Source organism: Trichoderma reesei (assembly GCF_000167675.1).
Source record: "Trichoderma reesei QM6a unplaced genomic scaffold TRIREscaffold_20, whole genome shotgun sequence".
Taxonomy (NCBI): domain Eukaryota; kingdom Fungi; phylum Ascomycota; class Sordariomycetes; order Hypocreales; family Hypocreaceae; genus Trichoderma; species Trichoderma reesei.
This window is the reverse complement of record NW_006711167.1, coordinates 509689-535931: the sequence shown is the minus strand read 5'-3', so window position 1 is coordinate 535931 and position 26243 is coordinate 509689. Positions and strand designations below refer to the sequence as shown.

Below are 26243 nucleotides of genomic sequence, written 5' to 3'. Positions count from 1 at the left end.
ATGGCGGGTGATTGGCTTCCGTGAAGAGTGATGGTGGAGAGTGAAGAAGTGAAGAGTGGATGATGGAAAGACGTTTGGAGGAGAGAAAATTGTTCTGCCAAGGCGGTGGGAGAATGCGAATACGGGTGGTGGTGATGATGATGTAAAGCATCAGGTAAGGTACTGCGGCGGGATACAAGCGTCAAGCTGTCCACAGAACACAGATACTGTATGCGCGGCATTTCATCAACGGCAAAGAGAGGAGACTTGCGTCCATCATGCTGAAATCAAATGTACCTTATTGTCGTGTACTGAGGAAGAGATCGAGGCTTGAGTGGTCAGACAGTCGCTCTTCCGAGAGACCGCCACCTTCGGGTTTTGTGCCACATGCTTCCACCAGACGAATTCGCAGGCAAGGCAAGGATGCTCTTGAAAATTACCTCAACTCTTGCGGATACTACCATACTATGCATTGCTTGGCTGGCTTAATCCCAGGCATCCTCATCAGAACAAGTGGCTCTTCACATGTCACCAGCTACTGCAGAAGACCCATACGAACAGTAAGGTATGCAAGAACAGTACATACATACACCCTCCCCCCCTGACCACCATCCACAACCTTGACATGTACTGATACTCTTGGCCATCACGACGACGACCGCTTCCGAGGATCTGATAAAGAAAAAATTTTCACCTCCCTGGCTGAGGATGCTGGCAAATGCAAGGACCAAGACCGGTTTCGGTACTGCATTCTTGATTCGTATACGCCCGCCGGCCCTCAACTACTGTACCTAACAAAAGACGAAGTGGATCTTGACGGTGCTCAACCACGGCGAGAAATCTTATCAGATCATCTGATTACTGGATCTCTCCGACTCTTCGAAAGACGCCGCGTAAAAGACCGCACGGGTTCGACTTGGCACTTGGGTCTGGCCCTGATGCTGATCTCGGCATTTCTCGGATGCCCTGGCAGGATGAACGGAGTACGATGGAGGCAGGCCAAGAGAGGCCGGACCTCTGCTTCTCTCGGCCTTGTGCCTGATCTACTCTCCAACTGGGTGTCATCACTCCAAGGCTCTCATGCATACGCAGCAGAACTGCTAGGCTTCATTGGGACCAAGCTGTAACAGACAGGACTGCTGCTGAAATAGCCGGACAAGCAGTGGGTCTGGAAGCAATAGACGCATGGAATGGACTCGATCTCCTCGGCTAGTATGTAGAAGAAGCTGTCAATCAGCAGACAGATGACTGCATTGTGCGTCTCGTGTGATCTGTAGAAGCACCGATATCTCCCAAACAGCTGCAAGCAACACTAGTAATAGAGACTGTCACCATACGGAAGGCTCTCTCTCCATAGATCTACCACAATGGACGCTCCATCATCATCATCATCATCATCACCAACAAACAGCATCCAGCCATATTCTTCTCCATCCACCCAGAGACTCTCCCTCCTCCATGGCCCCTCCGACCCTCCCCTCGTCGACTTGACCCTCGGCGAGCTCCTCCAGCTGCAAACCTACCAGTACGGCACCAAGGAGTGCATCGTCATCCCCTGGACAGGCGCACGATGGACATACCACGACCTCAACCAGCAGAGCTCGGCCCTGGCCCAGTCGCTGCTCGACATGGGCATCGGCGTCGGCGATCGCGTGGGCATCATGGCCGGCAACTGCGAGCAGTACGCAGCAGTCTTCTTTGCCGTGGCCAAGATCGGCGCCATCCTCGTCATCCTGAACAACACTTACACGGCGACCGAGGCCATGTACGGCCTCACCTTTTCCGACTGCAAGGTGTTTTTCGTGACGCGCACCATTGGCCGGACGAACAACGCGCCGCTGCTGCAGAACTTGAAGAATGAAGCCTCGCCTATCAAGGTTGTGATCCTGAGGGGAGAGGGCGACGAATACCCGACGTATGACGAGCTCGTCAAGGCTGGTTCGAGACAGAACCACGACAGGCTGTACCGGGTCATGAGCAAGGTCCTGCCTCACCAGGTGGTGAACCTGCAGTTTACAAGCGGGACGACGGGGTTGCCAAAGGCAGCCATGTTGACGCATCAGTAAGTTGAATCTCTCTCTCGCCCCCCCCCCCTCCCTCAAGGCAGAGTCTCGATGTTATCGAACGGGGTTTTTCACTGACATCGGGCACTCTCCTTAGCAATCTGGTCAACAACTCTCGCTTCATCGGCGACAGAATGCGCCTCACCCACGAAGACGTCCTCTGCTGCCCTCCCCCCCTATTCCACTGCTTTGGCCTCGTCCTCGGCCTCCTGGCCATCGTCACCCACGGCGGCAAGATCGTGTATCCGGCAGAGGTCTTTGACATCCCGGCCACCCTCCGGGCCATCTCCGACGAGGACTGCACCGCCGTCCACGGCGTCCCCGCCATGTTCGACTCCCTCTTCCAGGCCGAGCCCCCGGCCAACTTCAAGTGCGACCGGCTGCGCACGGGCATCATCGCCGGCGCCCCCGTCCCGCGCTATCTCATGGAGCTGCTGGTGAACCGCTTCGGCATGACGGAGTTTACGAGCAGCTACGGCCTCACCGAGGCGTCCCCCACGTGCTTTAATGCCTTTACCGACGACGCCATGACGAGGAGGCTCACCACCGTGGGGACTCTGATGCCGCACGCGCAGGCCAAGATTGTCGACCGCGACGGCAACATTGTGCCCATTGGCACGAGGGGCGAGCTTTGCATGGCCGGATACCAGCTGCAGGCGGGATACTGGAACAACTCGGAAAAGACCAACGAGGTCATGGTCCGGGACGCGGCCGGCGTGCTGTGGCTGCATACCGGCGACGAGGCCGTCTTTGACGAGGACGGCTACTGCACCATCACGGGCAGATTCAAAGACATCATCATCCGAGGTAAGCTGCACCAATTCCCGCACGTAAACATCTTTTCACTCATCATCTGTCTTTTGTTTTCTAATCACCCGGGTACACAGGCGGCGAAAACATCTACCCCCTTGAGATCGAGGAGCGCCTCATGGCACACCCTTCCATCTCGCGCGCCATCGTCGTCGGCCTCAAGAACAAGCACTACGGCGAGGTCGTCGGCGCCTTTGTCGAGCTGGCGGACAACGCCAAGAAGCTCTCCGACCAGGAGGTCCGGGACTGGGTGCGCAAGACGCTGGGGAACCACAAGGCGCCCGCGCACGTCTTTTGGCTGGGGCAGGACGGCGTGCCGGCGGATGTGCCCCTGACGGGCAGCGGCAAGATTCGCAAGTTTGAGATGGCGAAGCTAGGGGATGAGATCTTGAGTAAGATGGCCAAGACTTCGAAGCTGTAAAGAGGGGGTACCTCTCAGGGGGGTGGGGGGGACGCAGGTCGTATATAAGTAGACTACTGATAAATGGGGTTGTGTTTAATAGTTTGGTAGTTTCAAAAGCTCTTGTACTTTAGAGGTTAAAGTCGTTCAAAAACTCTGGTTGTAAAGTGTGCAAATTCAAGCTTCAAGGTTTTATATGTATACACGGTTGATATTCTATACATGACATCCAGTCCACTTCTTCCCATCTCATCCAAGTCACCATCTCCATCTACAGCTTGGGAACCAACCCAATCCTCATCCCCCCAACCGCCTTCTCGTTATCCCCCAGCGGACACAGCTGGAAGAAGCGCTCCCTGTGGCAGCGCACAAACGCGCTCCGCTTGTGCGGCAAGTCGACAAACTTGTCCAGCCCAAAGCCGTGGATCAGGTCGTACATGACGACCGTTGAGTTGCTGTCCTTGGGCTCGCCCACGACGTACATGGTCCGGGGATCGTCGAGATACAGGTAATGCATCAGGCTGCTCCACCAGGCAGACACGCGATGCGGCCCGCGGAAGCGGACGTCGCCGACGAGGGAGTGGCGGCCGCGGTCAAAGTCGCCGGCGTCGTAGTAGCTGCCCAGGCGGTCCTCCTATACATATTCTGGATTAGTTGAATGGTTCCTTTTATGCTCCCTCGGGTGAAGGATAGCCTCTCGTCTTACCTTGGCCCAGTAAATCTCAAAGTAGGCAAAGTACGTGTCATCCCACTTGGCCAACACGGCCACCTGGTGAGGATCAACGTGCATCTTTCGCAGATACTCGCGGTGCTGCTCCAGCGTGCCCGTCTCGTTCCAGCCCTGCGACACACGAGGGTCGTTTTGCCACTCGTGGAAGAGCTTGAGGTGCTCAGCATCCTGCCAGTCGAGCGACACCATGGAGAACGTCTCCTGCAGATGGGGGATCCATCGGCTGTAGATGACGGCACCGGGCGCTGGCTTGGCCGGTCGAATCGGATGCCACGTCTGCTGGCGGCGGTCCGGATCCTGGGGGTCGCCGGCTGAAGTAATCGTCATTGTGTGCTGGAGAGGCGTGAGAGGATACGAGCTCAGGGGGGTTGATGAGGGCAGTGAAACGGGCGACTCCTCAGGGCACCACACCGGCCGGGGCCCAAAAGGAGATCCCGCGCCCTGCCAGAAGGTAGCCCTCATGGCCAAGACGGTGATGTTGTCTGTGGTCGTGGATGGCTTTGGCTGCTCCTGGGGGCGAAGCGGGTGGTCAATGGCGAGAGCAACGTCCTTCAGCTGCTGTCCGAGGACAATGGCGTTGGCACCTGTCAGCTCAAGCCTGAGCGTCTCCATGGAGGGCCGCGTCGTGAAGAGCACGTAAAGAATCAACCACGCCTGCGCCAGCGTAGGGCGGTCGGTGGCGGCGTCCCACGAGATGGTTGCGCATGGCGACCGTCTGGCGCGTGCCCAGGCGCTGTTGTTGGAGTGAGGCGGCAGCTCGCTTGATTTGAGGTCAGCCGGCTCGGTGAAGGCGGCCTTGGACGTGTGAAGCTCAAAGGGAGGCTTCTTCCCTGAGGAGGCGCTGGGCTTGAGGTTCAGGTGATAGCGTGCGACTTCATCCTTCTTGCCCGCCTCCTGGATGGTGTATTCGGTGTGATAGGGGTGAGGGAGCTTGATGACGGTTTGGTCGGGGGGTATTGAGGAGAGAGAAGTAGACGCCATTGTGTCTTTTGAGTGGGATGAGGTCACAACGAAGGGGATGGAAGAGTGAATTCTCGCCAACAGAGCACTGGAGGGTGACGTTTGGGATGGTGTAAGTGGCACGCTCACGTAGTATAACGAAAGAAACCACCTACCTAATCTAGGATAATTGCATATATATCAACATGTATAGTAGGTTGCATGTGCCTCTCTCCCTCTCTCTAAGACCAACTCAGCAGTAATCACAATGCAGACGGGCAAAGTCCCATCAGCAAGGAACATAGAGTGTCCGCCAAGGTGAGACCAAAGGCTCCAGTTCATATCCGCACCTTTCCGCCTCATACCCTCACAGAACAGGCATACTACAGTATCGTACCGATCGAGCACTCATCACCCATTTGCAGTCTACCCTGTTACTTCTCAAGCTTACTACAGTACTGCAGTACTAGTAGCCATACGGAATGACGGAGAAGATGACGCTCGGCTCTCAGTCTTGCCTCATCTCCTTTCTGCCGTTGGCAATGCAGATCTGCCACGGATCAGCGCAAACCGGGCGTGCTAGCCTCGAGCAGACTGGAGAAGAGAGAACCACATTAGAACCACATTATCCACGATGACGAACCTCAAGAAGCAGGTACAGGTACGGCTCTCTGGACTGGAGACTGAACTGACGTTCCAGAGCGTTGCGAACATAGATCCCTGCTAGACTCTACGAGTAGACTCTCCTCATCCTCACGCCCCCCTCCCCGGCATCTCTATCCACATTGCTCATGCTTCCTGTACTGTACCGGTACGTGTGGTGGTACGCGTGCGGAGCAGTTGGTCTGAGCACAAAGAAAAAAAGCGTCCAGTCCAGTCCCCCAGTCAGGCTGGTTCCAGTCCCATAAGCACCGAGTTTGTCCCCATGCCTTGAGCAGATTATCTCCCTGATTGATTAGATCCACCAACTTGCAGGGATTCCCTCCGCCAACATCCCACTCTTGCAGATTTTTCTTCTCCTCCTCCCGTCTCTTTTCAGCGGCTCATTCGTCTCCGCCCTCTCGCTCGCATATTCCTCATTGGGCTTTCGATCCGATGTTCCCAATCTTCTCTTCTCAACTCCCTGTCTACTCTACATGCAACATCTCCAAGACAATGTCACTACTTACTACCATCAGATAACCCCTCTTGCTCCTCTTCTTCTTTTTCTCATCCTCCTCTCCTCCATATTTCACTCCCAGTCCTTGTACTGTACAAAACTCGGCGCCCACTTGATCCTTGCGCCTCCGAGCGGATCTGATAACTTTATTGGAGCTCGTCCAAGCAGACTAACGCGCCTCCTACACCATCTTTCTCGTCCGTTCTTGGTCCGCTGTTCGGAGCGGCTAACAGAATCGAGCCTTGGGCGTATTCCTTCGTACTATTACATGACTAAATATCCCGCGACTCACCCCCTCCGTGATAGAGCGACTGTGTACGCCAAATCCCATAAAAACTTGTATGTAAGGTCAGGTACCCCGCTAGTCCTTATCTAGTCAGACGCAGATTGCACGTCAAAGGCAACTTGACATTTAAACCCCTGCTAAATAGCTGCTCACAGACTTAAAAAGGGAAAAAAATGCGCTTGAGATATTAAGCAATAGTATCTTTATTACTTTGGCTTTTTTTTTCTTTAATAAAAAGGCATGCGTTGCTGTATTGTGGGTGGAAATTAGCCATGATGCTGCAATTTTGGTGTTTTGCAGCGAAAAACGGTACATGACCTTGTATGTGAGTTTAGCTGCGGCGCGGGGTACACTGAGTCGCTCTATCACGGAGGGGGTGAGTCGCGGGATTGTTAGTCCTATTACATGATCTGATAACTCGACTTTTGTTTCCAAGGATGTTGCTTTCGTCGACCTTCTCCACCAACCGGTCTATGTATGGGTCTGGGTGGCTGAAATCGCGCACCCGATCAACGCCATGTGCAGCAAAGACAACTTACTCATGTGTGTTACGGCATGTGGGAGAGGCAATTGCCGAGTACCCGTCCGGGAGAGAATCAAAAAAAGGGACTGAAGCCGTCGCGAACAATCTATTTCCTTCACAAGACGAGAGACATTGGGGGTCTTGAATCGCTCTCTCTCTCTCTTGGCACAGCTGTCAGACTGGCGTGAGGTACTACTAGAAGAAATTGAAGAGAAAAAATTTGGCTTGCCGAACATGTTCCACCGTCGCAAACAGAGTCGGGAGAGTTGCCGGATTCCCATTAGCTTCAGGTGTTCGCTTCGATTAACGTATGTTTTACGGCACGGAAATGCCATGGGTGTAAGTCTCTTTTTTTTTTCCGTGTGTTTAAGGCGGCAGCACAACATGGGAAGAGGATAGTCAGTCTCTGCCCTTGACACCAGACAGACGTGCTCCAGTTGCGAGATAGTAGTCGCGACGTCTTTGGCCAACAGCCTCAAGTCTCAAGTCTACCCACTAGACAGAGTGGTTTACTTGGAATATGTACCTTTTGATATTATCACGTTGCAACAAGCAGTAGTACCTTTACTTCTCATGCTGCTCTTCTCATTGCCTTCTCCCATGTAAAGTAACAGGTAGTCTCCTCGTTGTAAAAGCTCCTAGACTCGCCGACATCCGAGTACAAACAGGAAAGGATGCTCAATTCGCCCCCATATCCAAACCAACACTGATAATGAAAACCAATCATCTGAATCCGATCCATCCCAGATAACAGCCAACAAGAACCAGTATGTACTGTAAAGAGTGAGTGGTCCGTATGATCCAGGTGGCCTCGACTAGTGCCGCACGCGACTATCCTCGTTGCCCCCCCTGTCCACCTACCTGACCTGGCTGGGTACAACTGCTACTTACGACTCTGCCTACAACTCATGTCACCCATGTCAGCGGCAAAATCTAGAATTTCTTTTTCGCTCTTCAGCTTCATCAGCTCTGGACTATTAAGTATCCGCAACAACCCCATGCCGGTTACGCGGACAGTCAAGCCATCACCAACTGCAGCTGAGTTCCTGATACAAAGGCCGTAGGCTCAACGGATCCCGTAAGTAGAAAAAGTCCTTCCATTGGCCCTCGCGGTGATCGAGTTCGGGAAACTCTCTCTTCCTCGTCCAAGGTCACAAAGTGATGCCACTAACACCAAACTTTTCTTCTCTCTCCTTGAAGAACAATGGCCGTCACCAACCCTTCCGAAGAGCACGGCAACATCGCCTCCGGAGGTGAAGCCAGCAAGGAAAACCCCGACATCCAGATCGGCGGCCCCCAAGACTCGGAGACCGACGATGCCATCGACACCAAGGCCCAGGCCGGTGTCCAGAACATCGAGGCCATCACCTCCGTCTGGACAAAGAGCGCCCTCTTCACGGCCTTTGCCATGATCTGGGTCATCTACTTCGTCGACAGCATGCAGCAGGGCACCACGGGCAACCTCACGCCCTGGGTCACCTCCGCCTTCCAGGAGCACTCCCTGACGCCGACCGTCTCCGTCATGAGCAGCATCATCGGCGGTGTCTTCAAGTTGACGCTCGCCAAGGTGCTCGACATCTTTGGCCGTCCGCAGGGCTACCTGCTCTCCATCGTCTTCACCACCATGGGTCTGGTCATGATGGCTGCTTGCAAGAATGTCGAGACGTATGCCGCCGCTCAGGTCTTTTACTGGGTTGGATACAACGGCCTGGACTACTCGCTCTCCATCTTTCTGGCAGACACAACCTCTCTGCGTAATCGGTAAGTCTAGCATAATCAAAACACCAAGATCATCATCCTTGATCGTATAAGTGAAAAACAAAGAACCCCCCCCATACTAACGCATTGCTTCCCTTCAAAACAGAGGCCTCATCTTCGCCTACAGCAGCTCCCCGTACATCATCACCACGTGGATCTCCGGCCCCATCTCCAACGCCTTCCTGAAGGGCCCCGGCTTCCGCTGGGGCTTCGGCTCCTTCGCCATCATCACCCCCGTCATCACCACCCCCCTGTTCTTCCTCTTCATGCACTACAACAAGAAGGCCAAGCAGCTCGGCGTCATCCCCCACCGCGAGAGCAAGGGCGCCATCACCGACTCCCTGTACCACTACGCCCGGGAATTCGACCTCGTCGGCCTGCTGATCCTGTCGGGAGGCCTGGCCATGTTCCTGCTCCCCTTCAACATCTACTCCTACCAAGAGGAGGGCTGGAAGTCGCCCATGATCATCGGCCTCCTGGTCGGCGGCTTCGTCGCCCTCATCGTCTTTGGCATCTGGGAGCGATGGTTTGCGCCCGTCACCTTCATCCCCTACGGGCTCCTCATGGACCGCACCGTCATTGGCGCCAACATCCTCGCTGCCTCCGTCTTCGTCAGCTTCTACATCTGGGACAGCTACTTCCTGAGTTTCCTCCAGGTGGTCAACGGCCTTACTGTCACCGAGTCCAGCTATGTTGCCAACATCTACAGCATTGGGTGAGCATGATAACAACTATATCAACGGCATGTAAGGAAACGAAGGAACAGCTGCTAACCGTTGCCGCCACAGTTCCTGCTTCTGGGCCATTCTCGTCGGCCTCGTCATCCGCCACACCGGAAAGTTCAAGCCCATCTGCCTCTTCTTTGGCGTCCCCGTCACCATCCTGGGCGTCGGCCTGATGATTCACTTCCGCCAGCCCGACGTCAACATCGGTAAGAAGAGCCCTCCCCTGCCTCACCTACCAAAGTGATTAGTTATCTAACAATAGATTTCCGTCCTGCAGGCTACATCGTCATGTGCCAAATCTTCATCGCCTTCGCCGGCGGCACCATTGTCATCTGCGAGCAGACCGCCGTCATGGCCGCCACCTCGCACCAGTACGTCGCCGTCGTCCTCGCCGTCGAAGCAATGGCCTCGTCCATCGGAGGCGCCATCGGCCTGACCGTCTCCGCCGCCGTCTGGCAGGCCGTCTTCCCCAAGAAGCTGGCCGTCTACCTGCCCGAGTCCGCCATTGGCAACCTCACGGACATTTACGGCAGCCTGGACGTCCAGCTGTCGTACCCGATGGGCTCCCCTGAGCGCATCGCCATCCAAAAGGCCTATGGCGACAGCCAGAAGATGATGCTCATTGCTGCTACTGCTGTCCTGTCGCTGGCCGTCGTTGGTACGGCCATGTGGAGGAACATTGATGTCAGGAAGCACAAGCAAGTCAAGGGAACTGTCTTCTAAACATAAAAAAGGGGGGAGGCATCGGTTATGGTGACGGCAGGGATATCGCTACTACCGCGTTTGAACCATATCTTGATCGAATGCGTGGAGATCTATTCTTGCAGTACCATAGAGTATATATAGCTAAATTAATATGAATAATGTTTACGACTTGAGCGTTGCAGTAACCAATGTTATAAGAAGCATGACTCTGGATGTTCTCGCAGCTTGGGCATGTTCCAAATGTATGTGTAAGACTCTGCGCTTCAACCTAGGTATGTGACGTATGTCCTCTAGTCCATAAGGTAGGTATGTATAGTAGCTAGGTAGGTACACAGGGTTCTTGACCCTCCCACAACCCAAGATAGCCTTTCAATGAAGATCTAAGCAGAATTTTCTTAACGATGATATTTGAGCCTCTTGGGCTTTCATGATTTAAGCTCTATCAAATATACCAACTCCAAACGCCGTGACCTCCCCCAGTCCACCCATTGTCCCAGGCCTATATCTCGTAATCCGTTACAATCACGCAGCAGCCTCCTGAAGCTTGACCTCTGGCTTGCGGCCACCCAACTGCATGTACTCCCAGCAGACTGCACAGATAATCAGCACTTTGAACACACACACACACACAGAGAGAGAGAGAGAGAGAGAGGAAACAAAGGAGACAAAAACTTACTCGCCCAGCCCAAATCATCCCTGAAATACGCCTGCATAACCTCCGGCCCCGAACTCAGCCCCCCGTCCGGACTGTACGCAACCGCATTCTTCCCCACGGCCAGCCCAATCATCGGCGGAATCTCCTGCAGGTGCTGGAACCGGGGCTCGTGCCGCGGGTCCTGCTGCTGCAGCACGCTCTGGTGGATGTTGTGCGCAATGTAGTGCCCGCCGTGCATGGCCGCGCCGCAGCGCTTGATGCCGGACCACTTGGCTACATCGCCGGCGCAAAAGTGCGACGAGGCGTTGGGGACGCTGTTGGGTTCGAAGCTCATGCTAGACAAGGGAGAGAGAGAAAGAGAGGAAAAGTTAGTTAGCAATCGTGATGTGCTGGCTGTTAAACGTGGAGAGGATGCTGTTGAGCTCTGCACTTACTTGGACACGATCTTGACGTAGCCTTCGGGGTCGGTAGCTGATGAAGGGAGATATGAAGCCGTCGAGGTGCTGTTGGAAAGAGCCATGATGACCACGCTGGCAGTCATCTTGTGTCCATTGGTGAACTGGACCTCGTACTTTGACGAGCCATCCGGGCTGTCAACCTTGGTGGAGCTGGCCAGGCGATGGTCCAGCAACACCTCGACGCCAGTCTCCTTGACCATCTCCAGCGCTTTATCCCTGCAGTCGTCGGGCAGCGGCTCCGAGGACATGAGCCTGTCCCGCGAGTGCACCAGGGTGACTTTGAGATGAGGCTTCACGTGCTTCAGCTCGGCCGCCATCTCAATGCCAACGGCACCTCCACCGACGACGACGACGCCATCCTTCGCATTGTCGAGGGCCTTGATCTGGGTCTCGGCCTCGACGAGATATTGCTTCTGGGTCAAAGCCTGGGGCACCACGGGCCACACCCTCCGCAGGCCGGTAGCAGTGACAAAGTAGTCGTACGGGTGCGTGACGGCCTCCTTGGTGGTTCCGTCGATGACGGTCGCGGTCTTGGCGGCGCAGTCGACGCTCGATACGGAGCCTTGAACGAACTTGACATTGGGGAGCTGCAGGCCGGGAATATCTTGGAACCGGACCCAGGCTTTCTTTGCGTAGTCGGCATCAGCCAGAGCCAGCGGCGAGCCGATCAAGTGGTCTAAGTCTCCTGTTAGAGGTAATTCCCCAAACATGTCTATGACGCTTTGAGAGCGCTGTACGACTTACAGTATCCATCTCGCTCGTCAGCAATGGTGATCTCAAAGTTCACCTTGGGCACGCTAGGATGGTGCGCATAGGGCTCGTTCGACATGCGCGGCGACAAGCCATTCCCCAAATCGAGAAGATTGACAGCCGCAGACAGCCCAGCATAGGAGCCACCAGCGATAAAGACCCTGACGGCAGGGACGCTCTCCGGAACCGAGCCCATGGTGGTAGTATTAGGGATTGGAACGACGACGGTGCTTTCGGCAGCAAGGCGACGACGAGAGGGAGAGCAGTGAAGATGACGACGAGCAGCGAGTTGGACAGGGCTTGCAAGATTCCGGTGGCCAGGACTCGATCGTCCGCTGGACAAGGGCACAGTCGGGCTGCCGGTGCAGATAATTGTGGTCCGCCAGCGCTTGCCTGGCTGCGACGAAGACGAGGCCAGTTGAGCCGCGATCTGCCGAAAAGCGCCGATATTGTGGCCGGACGCCCTCAGTGCAGACACAGAGCGCAAGTAGCAGTTCATCGTCGCCTCGTCGCCGTCGTCACTCGTGCCAAGGGGTGCGAAGCGGGACCAGTCCCTCCACCAGAGCAAGCATCAGCTGCACGACCGTGAGAGTCCATCCATCCTCCCAGTGGGGGGCGTGGACCAAAAGAGACATCCCCTTCCCCCAGTTTATACCCAGCGGCAGCACGCAATTTTCCCCCAACAGTCGCAGGTTTCGAAGGGCGTCCATCTTATCAGATCCGAGGCCGAGGCCGTGAGGCTATGAACGTCCCCGGGTCCGGACGGCCGACGCTCCACCTCGAAGACCGAGCAGCTTTGGGCTCATAACTGTTAGCCCCGAACAGACGGTATTAGAGCCGAGACCTGGAAAAGAAAGAGAGATGAACACTAAGCTTACCCCTGAACAAAGAGGCATTTTCTGTGCCTTTACGCAATTTTTTCTTTTTCTTTTTGGTTTGTTTTGCCCTCGTCTTCCAAGCCGCCAAGTCTGTCCTTGATTCTCGCCTTGTGGCCGATCCTCGGACGCACGAGGTGGAGACTGCTTCCATGTTCCCGCCGAGAGAAATTATCTGATCCGAAGAGGTCCCGCTTGGGAGCCACATCATGGCCGCAAAGGTACCGGTACAAGCAGCCAGACCAGGGTCGAACCTGGAGGAGGGGCGTGTATCTTTGGCGAGTCGAGGAACATGCCAGAGACAAGCCGGTACAAGTTATTGCTTGACCTGTCTCTCTCTCAAGCCGGGATGGTGGATAGTGTCGGTCTTGTCGTGGTTCCTCTATGGAGCAGCTCGTGAAGTCGCAGCACTAAGGCAGAGCCCAAAGCAAGAAAAAAAAATGATACCCTGTCCTGTGTGCTGATCAGCAAGGGCCCCCATTCCCGGATGCCAAAAGCTGTTGCGTGGGCAAGCAATGGGACGGACAAGACAGACGAAGACGGAGAAACGTGGACAAGACGGCTGGGCGGGCGTCCGAGTCGTCGAGTCAATCGTGGCCTTACCGTCGATCGTGCAGGCAGACCTAGAGCTAGAGGACCTTTGTGGGCACTGCTACGACGGCAAGTCAGCATCCAACTGCCGGGAAGCTGTGTGTCCGTGTCAAGAAGTAATAGCTCCGACGGCAGTTCCATCTTGAACCAAAGACAACAAGAGACGATTCCATCTCTTCATGGGCTGAGACGGGCCGTGAGAGTGCAGCGGCCTGTAGAGTAACCATCGACAAACCGCTCCTCGCCAGCAATGGCGGCTCAGAACGACACGGCAGCGCCCATTGGCGAGACGGGGGATGCTGCTGCTGCTGCTGCTGCTGCGGTGCCTCAAGTCAGCAATGAGTCCAAGGTAGAAGCCATCTCCAACGCCCAAGGAGAGCCAGGCAAACTCAGAAAGGTCAGTTTGATCGGTGCTATCTCTGTTCTGCAGAACATTCGTGGAAGCTCAATGGGCTCGCATACTCACAAAAGCCGGCCAGTTCATCTCGGGATTCTTCACCTACTTCCAGCTTCTCGTCTACGCGGACCCAACATGGGTTGACATTGTCCTGCTCGTCATCGGCGCCATCTCTGCAGCGGCAGCAGGAGTCCCCTTTCCTCTCATGGGAATCCTCTTCGGTCAGCTGGTCGACGACCTCAACACCGCAAGCTGTGATGCCAAGGATACCACCGCCGCCGACGCCGCACGAATCCAAGACTCCGTCGACAGCAAGGTGCTGGAGCTCACGTATATCGGCATTGCCAGCTTTGCCCTGATATACATATACATCGTCTGCTGGAGCATCTTCAGCCGTCGACTGGAAGCCCGCATCCGAGACCGCTACTTCCAGGCTTTGCTGCGACAAGATGCCACCTTCTACGACCAACGCCAGGCCGGAGAGCTTTCATCGCGTCTCAATGCAGACGTCCAGGCCGTCCAGTCGGGAACGTCCGAAAAGGTCGGCATCTGCATCGCCTGCACGTCCTTTTTCTTGACGGCATATATTGTCGCCTTCATCAAGAACTGGCGCCTTGCGGCCATGCTGCTATCCCTTATCCCGGCCTTCTTCCTCATGGCAGGCTTGGGAAGCAAGTTCTCGGGCAAGTACACCACTGCCGTTTCCGATGCCATCGGCTCCGCCTCCTCCATCGCTCAGGAGACACTGTCCAACATTGCCGTTGTCCAGGCTTTTGGTGCCGGCGCGCGCCTCGAGGCCAAGTTCTCCTCTCATATGATGACTGCTCAGAGAAAGGGCATCAAAAAGGCATTTGCTGCGGCGGTCCAGGCCGGCACTCTCTACTTCATCGCCTATGCCGCCAACGCCTTGTCCTTCTGGCAAGGAAGCCATCAGATTGTCAGGACCATTGCCGATCCCAGCGGAGTGTCCGTGGGACAGATCTACACTGTCATCTTCCTCCTTGTCGACGGTTAGTTTCACATGATGCACATGGTAACACCTGGATGATATTCACTGACATCCCACTGTTGTTAGCTTGTGTCATCATCGGCTCCATTGCACCTCTTTTGCCTCTGCTCGGGGGTGCATCCACAGCTTTCAAGAAGCTACGACAAGATATCGAGACCCCAGCCATCATCAACTCTGGGTCCGATGCTGGCGTCAAACTGCCAGACTCTGCCGCCGCCTCGATCTCATTCCGCAACGTCACCTTCGCCTACGCCTCCCGGCCGGACCAACCTGTGCTCAAGAATGTCTCATTCGAGTGTCCTGCAGGCAAGTTCACATCCATTGTTGGCTTGTCGGGCAGCGGCAAGTCCACCGTGGCTGGCTTGGCAACGAGGATCTACGACCCCCAAGATGGACAAGTGTTGCTCGACGGCCACGATCTGAGGGACCTGAACGTGAAGAACCTGAGAAGCTTCATCAGCCTTGTTCAGCAGGAGCCGTCGCTGTTGGATCGGTCAATCCTGGAGAACATTGCACTGGGACTCTTCAACTCGCCTTGGGAGAAGCATCAGAAGTTCCAATCCATCATTCTGGGCCAGGGACTTGCTGACGTGGCAGCCAAGGTAAGAGAGGGACAAGACTTGACCTCCGTCGCGCAGGAACACGGGCAGGACATGGCTGAGCTCGTGGAAATGGTCCGTCATGCCGCCTCACTGGCCGATGCCTCCGGCTTCATCGACAGACTAGAGAGCGGATATGGAACCGTCGTTGGTACCGCAGGAAAGCTCGTCAGCGGAGGCCAGAGGCAGCGGCTCGCGTTTGCTCGCGCGTTGATTCGAGACCCCAAGATCCTCATCCTCGACGAAGCAACGGCATCCCTGGATTCAGCCAGTGAGCGGCGTATCCAGGCCGCAGTCGAGTCCATCTCCAAGGGCCGCACCATCATCGCCATTGCCCATCGCCTGTCCACCATCCGCAACGCCGACAACATCATTGTGATGAACAATGGCGAAGTCATCGAGCAAGGCACCCACCTGGAGCTCATGGCCCTGGATGGTTCGTATGCCGGCATGGTTCGTTTACAGAATCTGGCGTCTCAGGAACAGGATGACACGCCATCCATGTCTAGCACGTCCAAGGGCGACGCAGAGCTTGCGCTCTCGGAAAAGGATGCGGTTGTTGATGACGTTGTACCAATGTCCAAGGAGGAGTCTGCGGTCTCGACTTCGCCAGATCAGCAGGAATCCAGTCCGGAGGCTGCCGCAGCAGAGGGCAAAGATCTCGAGGGCAATCAGTCAACCTGGAACATCGTCAAGAGCCTTGGCCTCATGCTTCGACCGCATCTGCTGATGCTCCTCCTGGCCGTCTTCTCTGCCGTCATTGTCGGTGGCACATTCTCTTCGGCAGGCGTCATCTTTGGCAATACTGTCTCGAACGTGAGCCCCTGCAACTCAACCCACCATATCCTGTGGGCAGGCAAGTTCTTCGGCGGCCTCTTCTTCATGCTGGCCGTGGTGGAATTGTTTGCCTATACGGGAAGCTGGTTCGGCTTTGGCTACATTTCCGAGAAGCTCCTCTACAAGCTACGCGTCCTCACCTTCCGCTCACTGTACGAACAGGAACTGGACTGGCATCAGTCAGAAGGCCGTTCACCAGCCTCGTTGCTCTCCATCATCACTGCAGATGCTGCTGCTGTCGGCGGGTTCAGCGGGTCCATCGTTGGCACCATGTTCTCCATCGTCGTCAACTTCCTGATCGCCATTATCCTTTCCCACATCATTGCGTGGAAGATTGCCATTGTGTGCTTGGTCACGGTCCCCATACTCCTGGGCTCCGGCATCATGCAGGTGCGCTCCTTGTCACGCTTCGAGCGCAAGCATGCGGGAGCATTCTCCACTGCCCTGGGCATTACCGTCGAGGCTGTGACTTCCTTCAAGACGGTTTCCTCGTTGTCCTTGGAAGATGAAATCCTGAATACGTATCGTCGAGCCCTCAAGGCTCCGCAGAGAGAGACGGCCCTGGCCAGCGTCTACACCAACTTCTGGCTTGCCATCGCCAACAGCATCGGCAACCTCATCTACGCTTTTGCGTACTGGTGGGGCTCGACAAGAATCACAAAGGGCGAGTATAGCCAGGCTCAATTCCTCATTATCCTCATGGCCATGCTTGTGAGCGCCCAGCTGTGGGGACAAATGTTCACGTTGGCTCCCGAGGTCTCGCGAGCCAAGGCGGCAGCCTCCAGAATCCTGAACCTCATCAACCTTGGGTCTTCGAAGCGTATTGGTGCCAAGTACACCGAGCTTGCCATCTCCTCACGTGGAGAGAAGGACGTTGAGGCTACACCCGACGCAGGCTCCAGTCGCGTGCTCAACCCCAACCGCGGTGGCGCCACGGTCACCTTCCGGGATGTGTCGTTTGCATATCCTGCTCGGCCACACATCTCGATCCTGAAGAACATGTCATTCACGATACCAGCTGGCCAGTTTTGCGGTCTCGTGGGCCCGTCGGGAGCTGGCAAGTCCACAATCATGTCACTTGTTCAGAGGATGTATCGCCCAGCTGGTGGAGTCGTCGAGATCGACGGGGTCGACATCTGCGCCCGCGAGGGTGTGGACTTCCGCCATGACATTGCCGTGGTTCCCCAGGACTGTGCCCTATTCGACGGGACCGTCAAGTTCAACGTGGGACTCGGCGCTGTGCCAGGCCACGAGGCGACCGACGCGGAGATTGAAGAAGCTTGCAAGCTCGCCAACATCCACGACACCATCATGTCACTTCCCGAGGGCTATGAGACGGAATGCGGTCCCAACGGGTCCCGATTGTCCGGAGGCCAGCGCCAAAGACTGGCCATTGCAAGGGCCCTAGTCCGAAAGCCACGGCTGTTGCTGCTCGACGAAAGCACCAGTGCCCTCGACGCAGAAAGCGAAAAGGCACTGCAGAAGGGCCTGGAGCAGGCGGCGAGGGGCATCACCGTGATTGCCATCACCCACAGGCTGCACACCGTCCGCAAAGCCGACGTGATCTTTGTCGTCGAGGGCGGCCAAGTGGTCGACAAGGGACGTCACGAGGAGCTTGTGGAGAGGAGCGAGTCGTATCGGATCAATGCCCTGCAGCAGATGTTAGGATAGACTCGTGGACGGCTGAAAGTGAGAGTTTTACAAGCAGCGGAGGTAATAATGGAGCAGGCAGTAATGGAGCAGGCAGACAAACTTTTGATTGATCATGAAGACATGTACCTAATAATCCAGACAATAGACCTTATAGATACCAGCCAATCGCTAGAACCAATTCCCACACGTGGGGGATTCAGACACTATGAGCGGCTCGCCAGGGGAAATATATAGCTGAAGAAGCAGCATCTTGAAATCCAGAATCGTCGCTATTCGCTGTGTCTGTGCCAGCCAGGCGAGAAGGAGGTCTCGCGATCGAGTCATCTGCCAACTGGACATGGGGATGAAGAGCCGGACAGCAGCACAGAGCACTGGAGTGGAGGGGTTGCAGCGTGCAGGGGGGCTGCTCCCAGCGGGCGGCTGTCATGACGGGTGCTGCCATGCGCTGTAGCCGGTGCGTTCCGTCACTGCCGCCCCCCCTAAACCCCCCCCCCCCCCCCCCCCCCCCAACTGGAAACAAGCCCCTTAGCGAGCAGTGACCTCTGTAGCGCAGGGCTGTCAGCTGGAGGTCACATGGATGGATGGATCAATGGATGCTGCCCGCCTTCGCCCCCTGAGCCAGTTACAGCTCGCTGATTTCCGCTCCCTGAAGTGACTCCATACCAACGTCAATACCTACCTACCTGGTTGCGATAAGGCTTCCATCCAGGTTGCCAATGCCCGCACTGTTTTCTGGAGCCCGGTAGCGCCGCAATCGCGCTTTGGGGTCAGAATCGGCGCTGCCTCGTCACGCCAGGCCAAGGGCTTGACTCAAAAGGAGCTTCAAGGCGGACCAGAGTTCAAACGATCGGCATACGGAGCACGAGTCTGGGCGTCCACAGAACGACGTAGCGCTTGATCGCTTCCCGGCCAACAAGCCTCCGGTTCTTCAGCCACGAGACCCTCACAACACAACCTCTCTCGGACATCGGCCAGAAGTCGAACACACACCACACTTGACCACCACACCACACAACTCAGACCAGCACTACTACCTCTAGACACAGCACACACCATCTTCCACCATTCAGTCCCAGCAGCGATCTGGCAATCCCTCCTCCTCTGTTCCTGCGACAGACCCGACCCCATCTTCCGTCGACGACAAACCACGCTCGAGCGGTGCCTTTGAGCGAGGAGGGAGTGTGCAATTGGCTGGCAAAAGCGCCTCGTCGCCATCCATCTCGCCCGACGCCTACGAGCTCTCCGACTACAAAGAGATCGCCGAGCGCAAGGCCGCCCAAGACCGCCAACGCCAACGGCAGGAGAAGAGAGCGCTCAAGCGACAGTGGCTTGAGACCCGAGACGAGATGAAGTTCTCTCACAGCATCCAGTTCAATGCCGTTCCGGACTGGAGCAGCCATTACATTGCATACAGCAATCTCAAGAAATTGTAAGCCTCGCCGGACCCAGTCAGCGCAGCGCAAGTAGCCGTCAGCTAACCATGGCATCTTTCTGTAGGATATATCAACTTGAGAAGAATGCGCACCAGGCACGGGGTGGCGATGCCGAATCACGACCCTTGATATCGACCGAGGAGCCAGAGGACGTATTCGCAAAATACCTCGGCATCGAGTTGGAAAAGATATGCTCCTTCTACTCGCTCAAAGAAGGAGAGCTGCTCGAAGAAGTCAACCAGCTCCTACGCGATATCGGAGAAGAGGGCCCGTCCATGGAGACATCCACCACATTGCGTCCAACGCAATCCGAAACACAGAGCACCCACGCTCGACCTAGCAGCATGCGCAGCCATGGCTCCGACGATGATGACAGCGCAACCGACGATGACGAAACCACGGGCCTCACGAAACGCAAGGGCAGCAAATACGGGAGGAGACGGACGGCGTCTAGCATCCCGGACATGGCTGCGTCTTCAGAGTTTGGTCGGTCCAGGAGGTACAGCACCACCATTGATGACTACGGCGACCAGTCTCTCCTCTTCGGCTCGACGCTGTACTCGTCCGGCATCATGTTGAAGAAGCGTATCATCTCTCTCTATGTCCAGCTTTGCGAGCTCAAGTCCTACGTGCAGCTCAACAGGACGGGTTTCAGCAAGGTGCTCAAGAAGTTTGACAAGATCCTTGACAAGGAGCTGCGGGCATCCTACATCGCCACCTACGTCGATACCGCATACCCCTTCCGACCCGAAACCAAGCAACTGCTCGACGAAAACATTGCCAAGATGGAGGCTGCCTATGCCGACGTAGTCGTCGCGGGCGACCTGGAGCTTGCCAAGAAAGACTTACGTTCCCATCTCCGAGAGCATGTTGTCTGGGAACGCAACACTGTCTGGAGAGATCTCATCGGCATTGAGCGAAGGGCAGAGGCTGCCAGATTTGGCCAAACGTTGCTGGGACAGGAGACGGGCATCGTGCCAAAGAGGTTGCAGGGCGACGACGAGATTGGGCCGGCAGAGACACAGATCAAGACGCCAATTGGCAGAATCGTCCTGCCATTGTGGCTTACCAACAGCGCTGTGCATACGCTCTTCATCTCGGTGGCTGCCTTCCTCACCCTACTCTTTGTTCCCATCCTGCAGAACCCTGAGCAGCAAAATTGCCTGGCGCTTCTCGTATTCGTCAGTCTGATGTGGGCTACCGAGGTATGTGCGCATGCCCAATTCTCCCCATCTTCTTTACTAACCAGTCCTCCACGTAGACTATTCCTCTGTTTGTCACGTCTCTATTTATCCCCTTCTTGGCTGTCGTCCTCAGAGTAGTTCGGGAGGAGGACCCAAGCAAGCCGCCGAAGCGTCTGACTTCCAAGGAAGCCACCTCGGCCATCTTCGCTTCCATGTGGTCGCCTGTCATCATGCTCCTCATTGGCGGCTTTACTCTTGCTGCTGCTCTGTCGAAGTGCAAGATTGACAAGCGACTTGCAACACTTATCTTGAGCAAGGCTGGCACGCAGCCCAGAACGGTTCTCCTTGCCAACATGTTCGTTGCCGCCTTTGCGTCTATGCTCATCAGCAATGTCGCTGCCCCTGTTCTCTGTTTTTCCATCATTGAGGTATGTCTATGAGATGCTTTGATTCCTGACATGACTGTTCTGACTCGCCATCACAGCCCATGTTGCGGACTCTGCCAACAGACTCAAACATGTCCAAGGCCGTCATCATCGGAATTGCCCTTGCTTCCAACATTGGCGGTATGCTGTCGCCAATTGCGTCACCGCAAAACGTCGTGGCCATGGGAATCATGCAGCCTGAACCGACATGGCTCCAGTGGTTCTTTATCGTCATCCCTGTTGGCGTCGTCTCAATCGTTCTGATCTGGCTTCTTTTGCTCATCACGTTTCAACCTGGCAAGGGGACGACTATTGCGGCTATCCGCCCTCTCAAGGAAAAGTTCACCGGTGTCCAGTGGTTTGTCACCATTGTTACCTTCGTCACCATTGTTCTGTGGTGCACTAGCCACACCCTCGAGTCTGTGTTTGGCGACATGGGTGTCGTGGCCATCATCCCCATTGTTCTCTTCTTTGGCATCGGCATTCTGACGAAAGAAGACTTCAACAACTTCCCCTGGACCATCATCATCTTGGCCGCCGGCGGCTTGTCGCTCGGCAAGGCCGTCCGATCTTCTGGTCTGCTGCATACCCTTGCCGAGGTCATTTCGCAAAGGGTCGAAGGCATGAGCCTGTACGGTGTTCTGGTCGTGTTTTCCTCGCTGATTCTCGTCATCGCCACCTTCATCAGCCACACGGTGGCCGCACTCATCTTCCTTCCGCTGGTGTACGATGTTGGCGTGGCCATGGACCAGCCGCACCCTAACCTGTTGGTGATGGGCGGTGTTTTGATGTGCAGCGCCGCGATGGGTCTGCCTACCAGTGGTTTCCCCAACATGAGTAAGTTTTCGCAGCCGCTTCCCGCTTTCATAGAGCGTTTGCTAACATGGCATAGCCGCAATCATGAAGGAGGACTCGGCGGGTCAACGCTACTTGAGCGTGAAGCACTTTATCAGCAGAGGTGTGCCGAGCAGTTTGATCACGCTGGTGGTTGTCGTGACTCTCGGATATGGCATCATGGAAGTTGCCGGCCTGGATTAATTTATTGCAGACAGTCAAGACAGATTGTTGGTTCGGTGGGCGAATCGAGATATCACATGTATAGAGTTGGATTGTAGGGAGACGGGCTGCATGGCATCTGGAACAGGCGGGTTATATGGGGTATGCGGCATGACATTGAATCAGAAATTTCGAGACTGTAGATGAAGTTCAAATGTTTTTGTTGGTTTCGATTGCATTGCATCACGCCTATTTGCATCTACCATCTCAAGCAATGGAATCCTTTGGTTCTGTTATGTTAGGCGTCATTATATGATACAGTGTCTCCTGTCAAATATGCACTGTATCGCGGCCTTCTCCGTTCCAGCCTAGCCTTAGTTGTTAAGGTAGCACCAAGGCCGCAACTGTCCGGCATTGACGTCGTTGGGATAAGAGATAGCGGCACCTGACGTGGGATAGCTCTGGCTCTGGCACCTCCTTCAGGCAAGAATGGCACCTTGGGGCACCTCGGCTTAGACCGTCCAAACCCACGATCTGGAAGAGAGAAAGAGAGAGAGAGCGATAGATAACCAAGAAAGAAAAAAGAAAAGAAACAAGGCTCTCAACCTCCCATCACCAACCATCTGATGCACGCCAGCAAAGGATAGCAATCTCTCTTCCCTGGAGCTGGCCATGCTCTCCGCCTTTACAGCTCGCCCCATCATAGAGCTCCGGCAGCGGGATAAGTCCAAGATCGAGACGATCCTCGCATATGGTAACGGATGCCCACCTGCTCATTGATGCGCTCCCTCGCTCTCGGCGTCCCTTCTGACCGCGTCTCCAGGCGACCGCATCCTCGTCGGGCTCAACAACGGCGCCCTTCGCGTCTACCGCCTCAACGAGCTTCCCGCCAACGGCTCCCCAGCGCTGCCTCCACACACCGCAAATGCATATGCGAATTCGAATGCGACTCCTCCGCAGAATGGCGACCACGCAGCCGCCGACGCGGTAGCCAAGCCGACGGATCTGCTGCGGGAGGTCGAACGCTTCTCCACGCGGGCCATTGAGCAGCTGGCCATCATCAAGGAGGCCAACACCATCGTGTCCCTGTCCAACTACCACGTCTCTCTCCACGACCTGCAATCCTACGACCTCATCGAGACCCTTTCGCGAACCAAGAATGCGTCCTGCTTTGCCATCACGTCCAACATCGTCAGAGACCCCGATACAGGCGTACCTGAAATCATCAGCCGACTGGCCGTTGCCGTCAAGCGGAGACTGCTGCTATGGAGCTGGCACGAGAGCGAGCTCAGCAACGATGTTTCCGAGGTCATGCTCTCCGAGTCGATTCGATCAATCACATGGGCGAGCGCGACGAAGCTCGTCTGCGGCATGAATGGAGGCTACGTCATCGTCGATGCCGTGACACAACACGTTGAGGACATTGTGAGCCCCGGTGCCGTTGGAGTGTCTGGCCAGGGCAGCCGCTTCGGAGCCGTGAGCAGCGCGGGAATGGGGTACATGGGCTTGGGGAATTACATACCCAAGCCTCTGGCTGCCAAATTGTCCGATGGGGAGATGCTTCTCGCCAAGGATATCAACACGCTGTTCGTCAACGACGAGGGCAAGGCCTTGGAGAGGAGACAGATTCCGTGGCAGTCTGCCCCTGAATCCATCGGGTATTCATATCCATACATTGTTGCCCTGCAGCCTCCTTCCAAGGGCTCTCTCGAGGTCCGGAACCCCAAGACATTGTCCCTCCTGCAAACAATCACGCTGCCCGGCGCCGCACAGCTGCATTTTCCTCCGCCTACCGTGAGTCTAGCTCATGCAGGCAAAGGATTCCACATCTCCAGCGACCGCTGTGTATGGAAAATGGAAGCCACAGACTACGACTCGCAAATCGAGGAGCTCATCGAGAAGGGCAAGTTTGATGAAGCCATCAGCATACTGGAGATGCTTGAGGATGCTCTCTTGAAGAATAAAGCAGAGACGCTCCGAGAGGTCAAGATGTTGAAGGCGGAAACTCTGTTCAAGCAAAAGAAGTTTCGGCAAGCGATGGACCTGATGAATGAAGACGATGTACATGCGCCGCCAGAACGGGTCCTCCGGATGTTTCCTCCTCTTATCGCAGGCGAGCTATCCAGATGGGCGAATTATCAGGAACCGCAAGAGACGGCGGAAGCAGCCACGAAGAAGACAAATGGAACTAGATCAAGCAGTCCAGAAGTTGCCAGCGAGCCTGTCGGGTCCCCCACCGCCGTGGGAGGGTTTGCCAAGTACTTCAAGGGGTCGCAAAGGAGACCTCAAGCCGACGTCGCCTCCATCATCTCGAAAAAGGATGGAGAAAATGACGATTCAGACAACGCCAAAGAGGCTCCAGCATCAGAGGACAAGCCGCTCTCGGGCAAAGAGCTCACAAAGGCCGTCCTAGAGCTGAACAGCTATCTCGCCGGTACTCGCGCCCGCCTCCAACGTGTCATTGATCCAGTCACGGGCAAGTTGAAGCCGCGAACAGACCAACCTGGCTCAACGAAGGAGGCGGAAGACCGGCTGCTAAAGATTAGCATGGACGAATCCGACATGGAACGCGAGCAGAAGCTTCGTGAGACGTTCCGGCTGGTTGATACCACTTTGTTCCGCGCCTACATGTTCTCACAGCCGTCGCTTGCGGGCTCTCTGTTCCGCATCCCCAATTTTTGCGACCCCGACGTCGTCAACGAGAAGCTGTTGGAACACAATCGATATACGGAGCTGATTGACTTTTTCCACGGCAAGAAACTGCACAGGTCGGCGCTGGAGCTGCTGCACAAGTTCGGCGCTGCCCCGAAACCAAACGAGGCTGCCCCGGCCTTGCACGGCCCAGATCGCACCATACAGTATCTGCAAAGCCTTCCTCCCTCTGAGATTGACCTCATTCTCGAGTACGCGGAATGGACGCTCAAGGCGAATCCGGAATACGCAATGGAGATATTCATAGGCGACACGGAGAATGCGGAGACCTTGCCGCGCGACAAGGTCTTGCCGTATTTGCAGAAGCTGGACGAGAGGCTGGAGATGCAATACCTAGAGCACATCATCATGGAACTCGACGACACGACGGCCGATTTTCACAACCGGCTCGTGGAGCTCTATGTTTCAGCTCTGAGTAAAAGCGAGAGGGGGCATGATTGGGATGATTTGGAAGAGAGATTTGTCAAGTTCCTGCGAGAATCGCGGCAAGTCTACAGTCTCACAAAGGCCTTTGCATTGATTCCCAAAGACGGTAAGGCAACCGATCCCGGAGAGACAACAAGTCAAAGATGCTAAATCGCAGACAGATCCCGCCTTCTTCGAAGCGCAAGCCGTCGTTTTGAGCAACATGGGCCAACACCGGCAAGCTCTCGAGATATATGTGTTCAAGATGAAGGACTATGTCAAGGCAGAAGAGTACGTTTTTGAAGACTTCGGCTCGAGAATCAACGAATACACTAACTCCCATCCAGCTATTGTAACCGTGTATACAGACAGCAAGCTCCATCCGCAAACACAGATGACTTGGACGATTCCGGTTCATCGGTGTACCATACGCTACTCTCCCTCTATCTTCAGCCTCCTCCACCCCACAAGCCCAACCTCGATCCAGCGCTGGATTTGCTGTCCAAGCACGGCTCCCGCCTCCCGGCCACGTCGACACTCGGGCTGATCCCCAATGATCTCCCCGTCAGCTCCCTCGAGGCATACTTCCGCGGGAGGATAAGAGCCGCCAACAGCCTCGTCAACGAGTCCCGGATCGTGGCAGGGCTGCGCAAAGCAGAGGGCATATCCGTGGCCGCCGAGCTGCAGCTCGGAGACGGCAAGCCTGGAGGGCAGGGCGGTAGGAACCGCCATGTCATCATCACAGACGAAAGGCATTGCGTCGTGTGCCACAAGAAGCTGGCCGGTGGGATGAGGATGGGCGGAAGCGTCATTGCCGTGTTGACGGACAACACCGTCGTCCACTATGGCTGTTTGAGCAGGGCGACGGGCTCCAAGGCGGATGGACTGAGGAAGCCCAGCTGGGGAAGAGGGTACTAGACACCCGAGTTGTCGCATAGCTTTCCATTTTTGCCCTTTATTTTTCTGGCTTTCCCCATACTCTTTAGCTAGGTGCCGTTTGTTGTTGTTGTTGTTGTTCTTTTTGGAGTCGCTGATTGGGGTTGGCTTGTATCTGCTTCGTTCGATGTGGCTATACCCTTCTGTCCACATCTCAAGGGCGCGTTATTTGATCCTCTATAAATCGTACGTCGAGCGTCGCCGCATTAAATCGAGAGCATTTTTAAAGTGACGATGGTCCGTGTGGTGGC

General features: G+C 55.5%; 6 protein-coding genes across 6 annotated transcripts; 4 read left to right on the top strand and 2 right to left on the bottom strand.

Annotated features, from left to right (window-relative positions):
• Positions 1–1346: 1346 nt before the first annotated feature.
• On the top strand, positions 1347–3273 carry TRIREDRAFT_66999 (uncharacterized protein; the record flags this gene model as incomplete). Its single annotated transcript, XM_006968037.1, has 3 exons — positions 1347–2041; positions 2140–2849; positions 2930–3273. The coding sequence occupies 3 exons, from the start codon at positions 1347–1349 to the stop codon at positions 3271–3273; spliced, it is 1749 nt and encodes a 582-aa protein (XP_006968099.1).
• Positions 3274–3523: 250 nt separating this feature from the next.
• On the bottom strand, positions 3524–4963 carry TRIREDRAFT_67109 (uncharacterized protein; the record flags this gene model as incomplete). Its single annotated transcript, XM_006967970.1, has 2 exons — positions 3524–3886; positions 3959–4963. The coding sequence occupies 2 exons, from the start codon at positions 4961–4963 to the stop codon at positions 3524–3526; spliced, it is 1368 nt and encodes a 455-aa protein (XP_006968032.1).
• Positions 4964–8093: 3130 nt separating this feature from the next.
• Positions 8094–10095, top strand: TRIREDRAFT_67026 (uncharacterized protein; the record flags this gene model as incomplete). The annotated part of the gene is made up of 4 exons (XM_006968036.1): positions 8094–8650; positions 8754–9362; positions 9436–9578; positions 9650–10095. 4 exons carry the CDS (start codon positions 8094–8096, stop codon positions 10093–10095), a joined length of 1755 nt encoding a protein of 584 aa, XP_006968098.1.
• A 504-nt stretch (positions 10096–10599) lies between these two features.
• TRIREDRAFT_5206 (uncharacterized protein) lies at positions 10600–12136 on the bottom strand (the record flags this gene model as incomplete). The annotated part of the gene is made up of 4 exons (XM_006967893.1): positions 10600–10667; positions 10754–11067; positions 11167–11866; positions 11935–12136. 4 exons carry the CDS (start codon positions 12134–12136, stop codon positions 10600–10602), a joined length of 1284 nt encoding a protein of 427 aa, XP_006967955.1.
• Positions 12137–13656: 1520 nt separating this feature from the next.
• On the top strand, positions 13657–17919 carry TRIREDRAFT_110499 (uncharacterized protein; the record flags this gene model as incomplete). The annotated part of the gene is made up of 4 exons (XM_006968035.1): positions 13657–13803; positions 13886–14813; positions 14879–15414; positions 15451–17919. 4 exons carry the CDS (start codon positions 13657–13659, stop codon positions 17917–17919), a joined length of 4080 nt encoding a protein of 1359 aa, XP_006968097.1.
• Positions 17920–18633: 714 nt separating this feature from the next.
• TRIREDRAFT_80784 (uncharacterized protein) lies at positions 18634–25974 on the top strand (the record flags this gene model as incomplete). The annotated part of the gene is made up of 8 exons (XM_006968034.1): positions 18634–19330; positions 19399–20539; positions 20596–20946; positions 21003–21862; positions 22587–22693; positions 22763–25183; positions 25239–25347; positions 25404–25974. Exons 1-8 carry the CDS (start codon positions 19248–19250, stop codon positions 25972–25974), a joined length of 5643 nt encoding a protein of 1880 aa, XP_006968096.1. The 5' UTR covers positions 18634–19247.
• Positions 25975–26243: the final 269 nt, after the last annotated feature.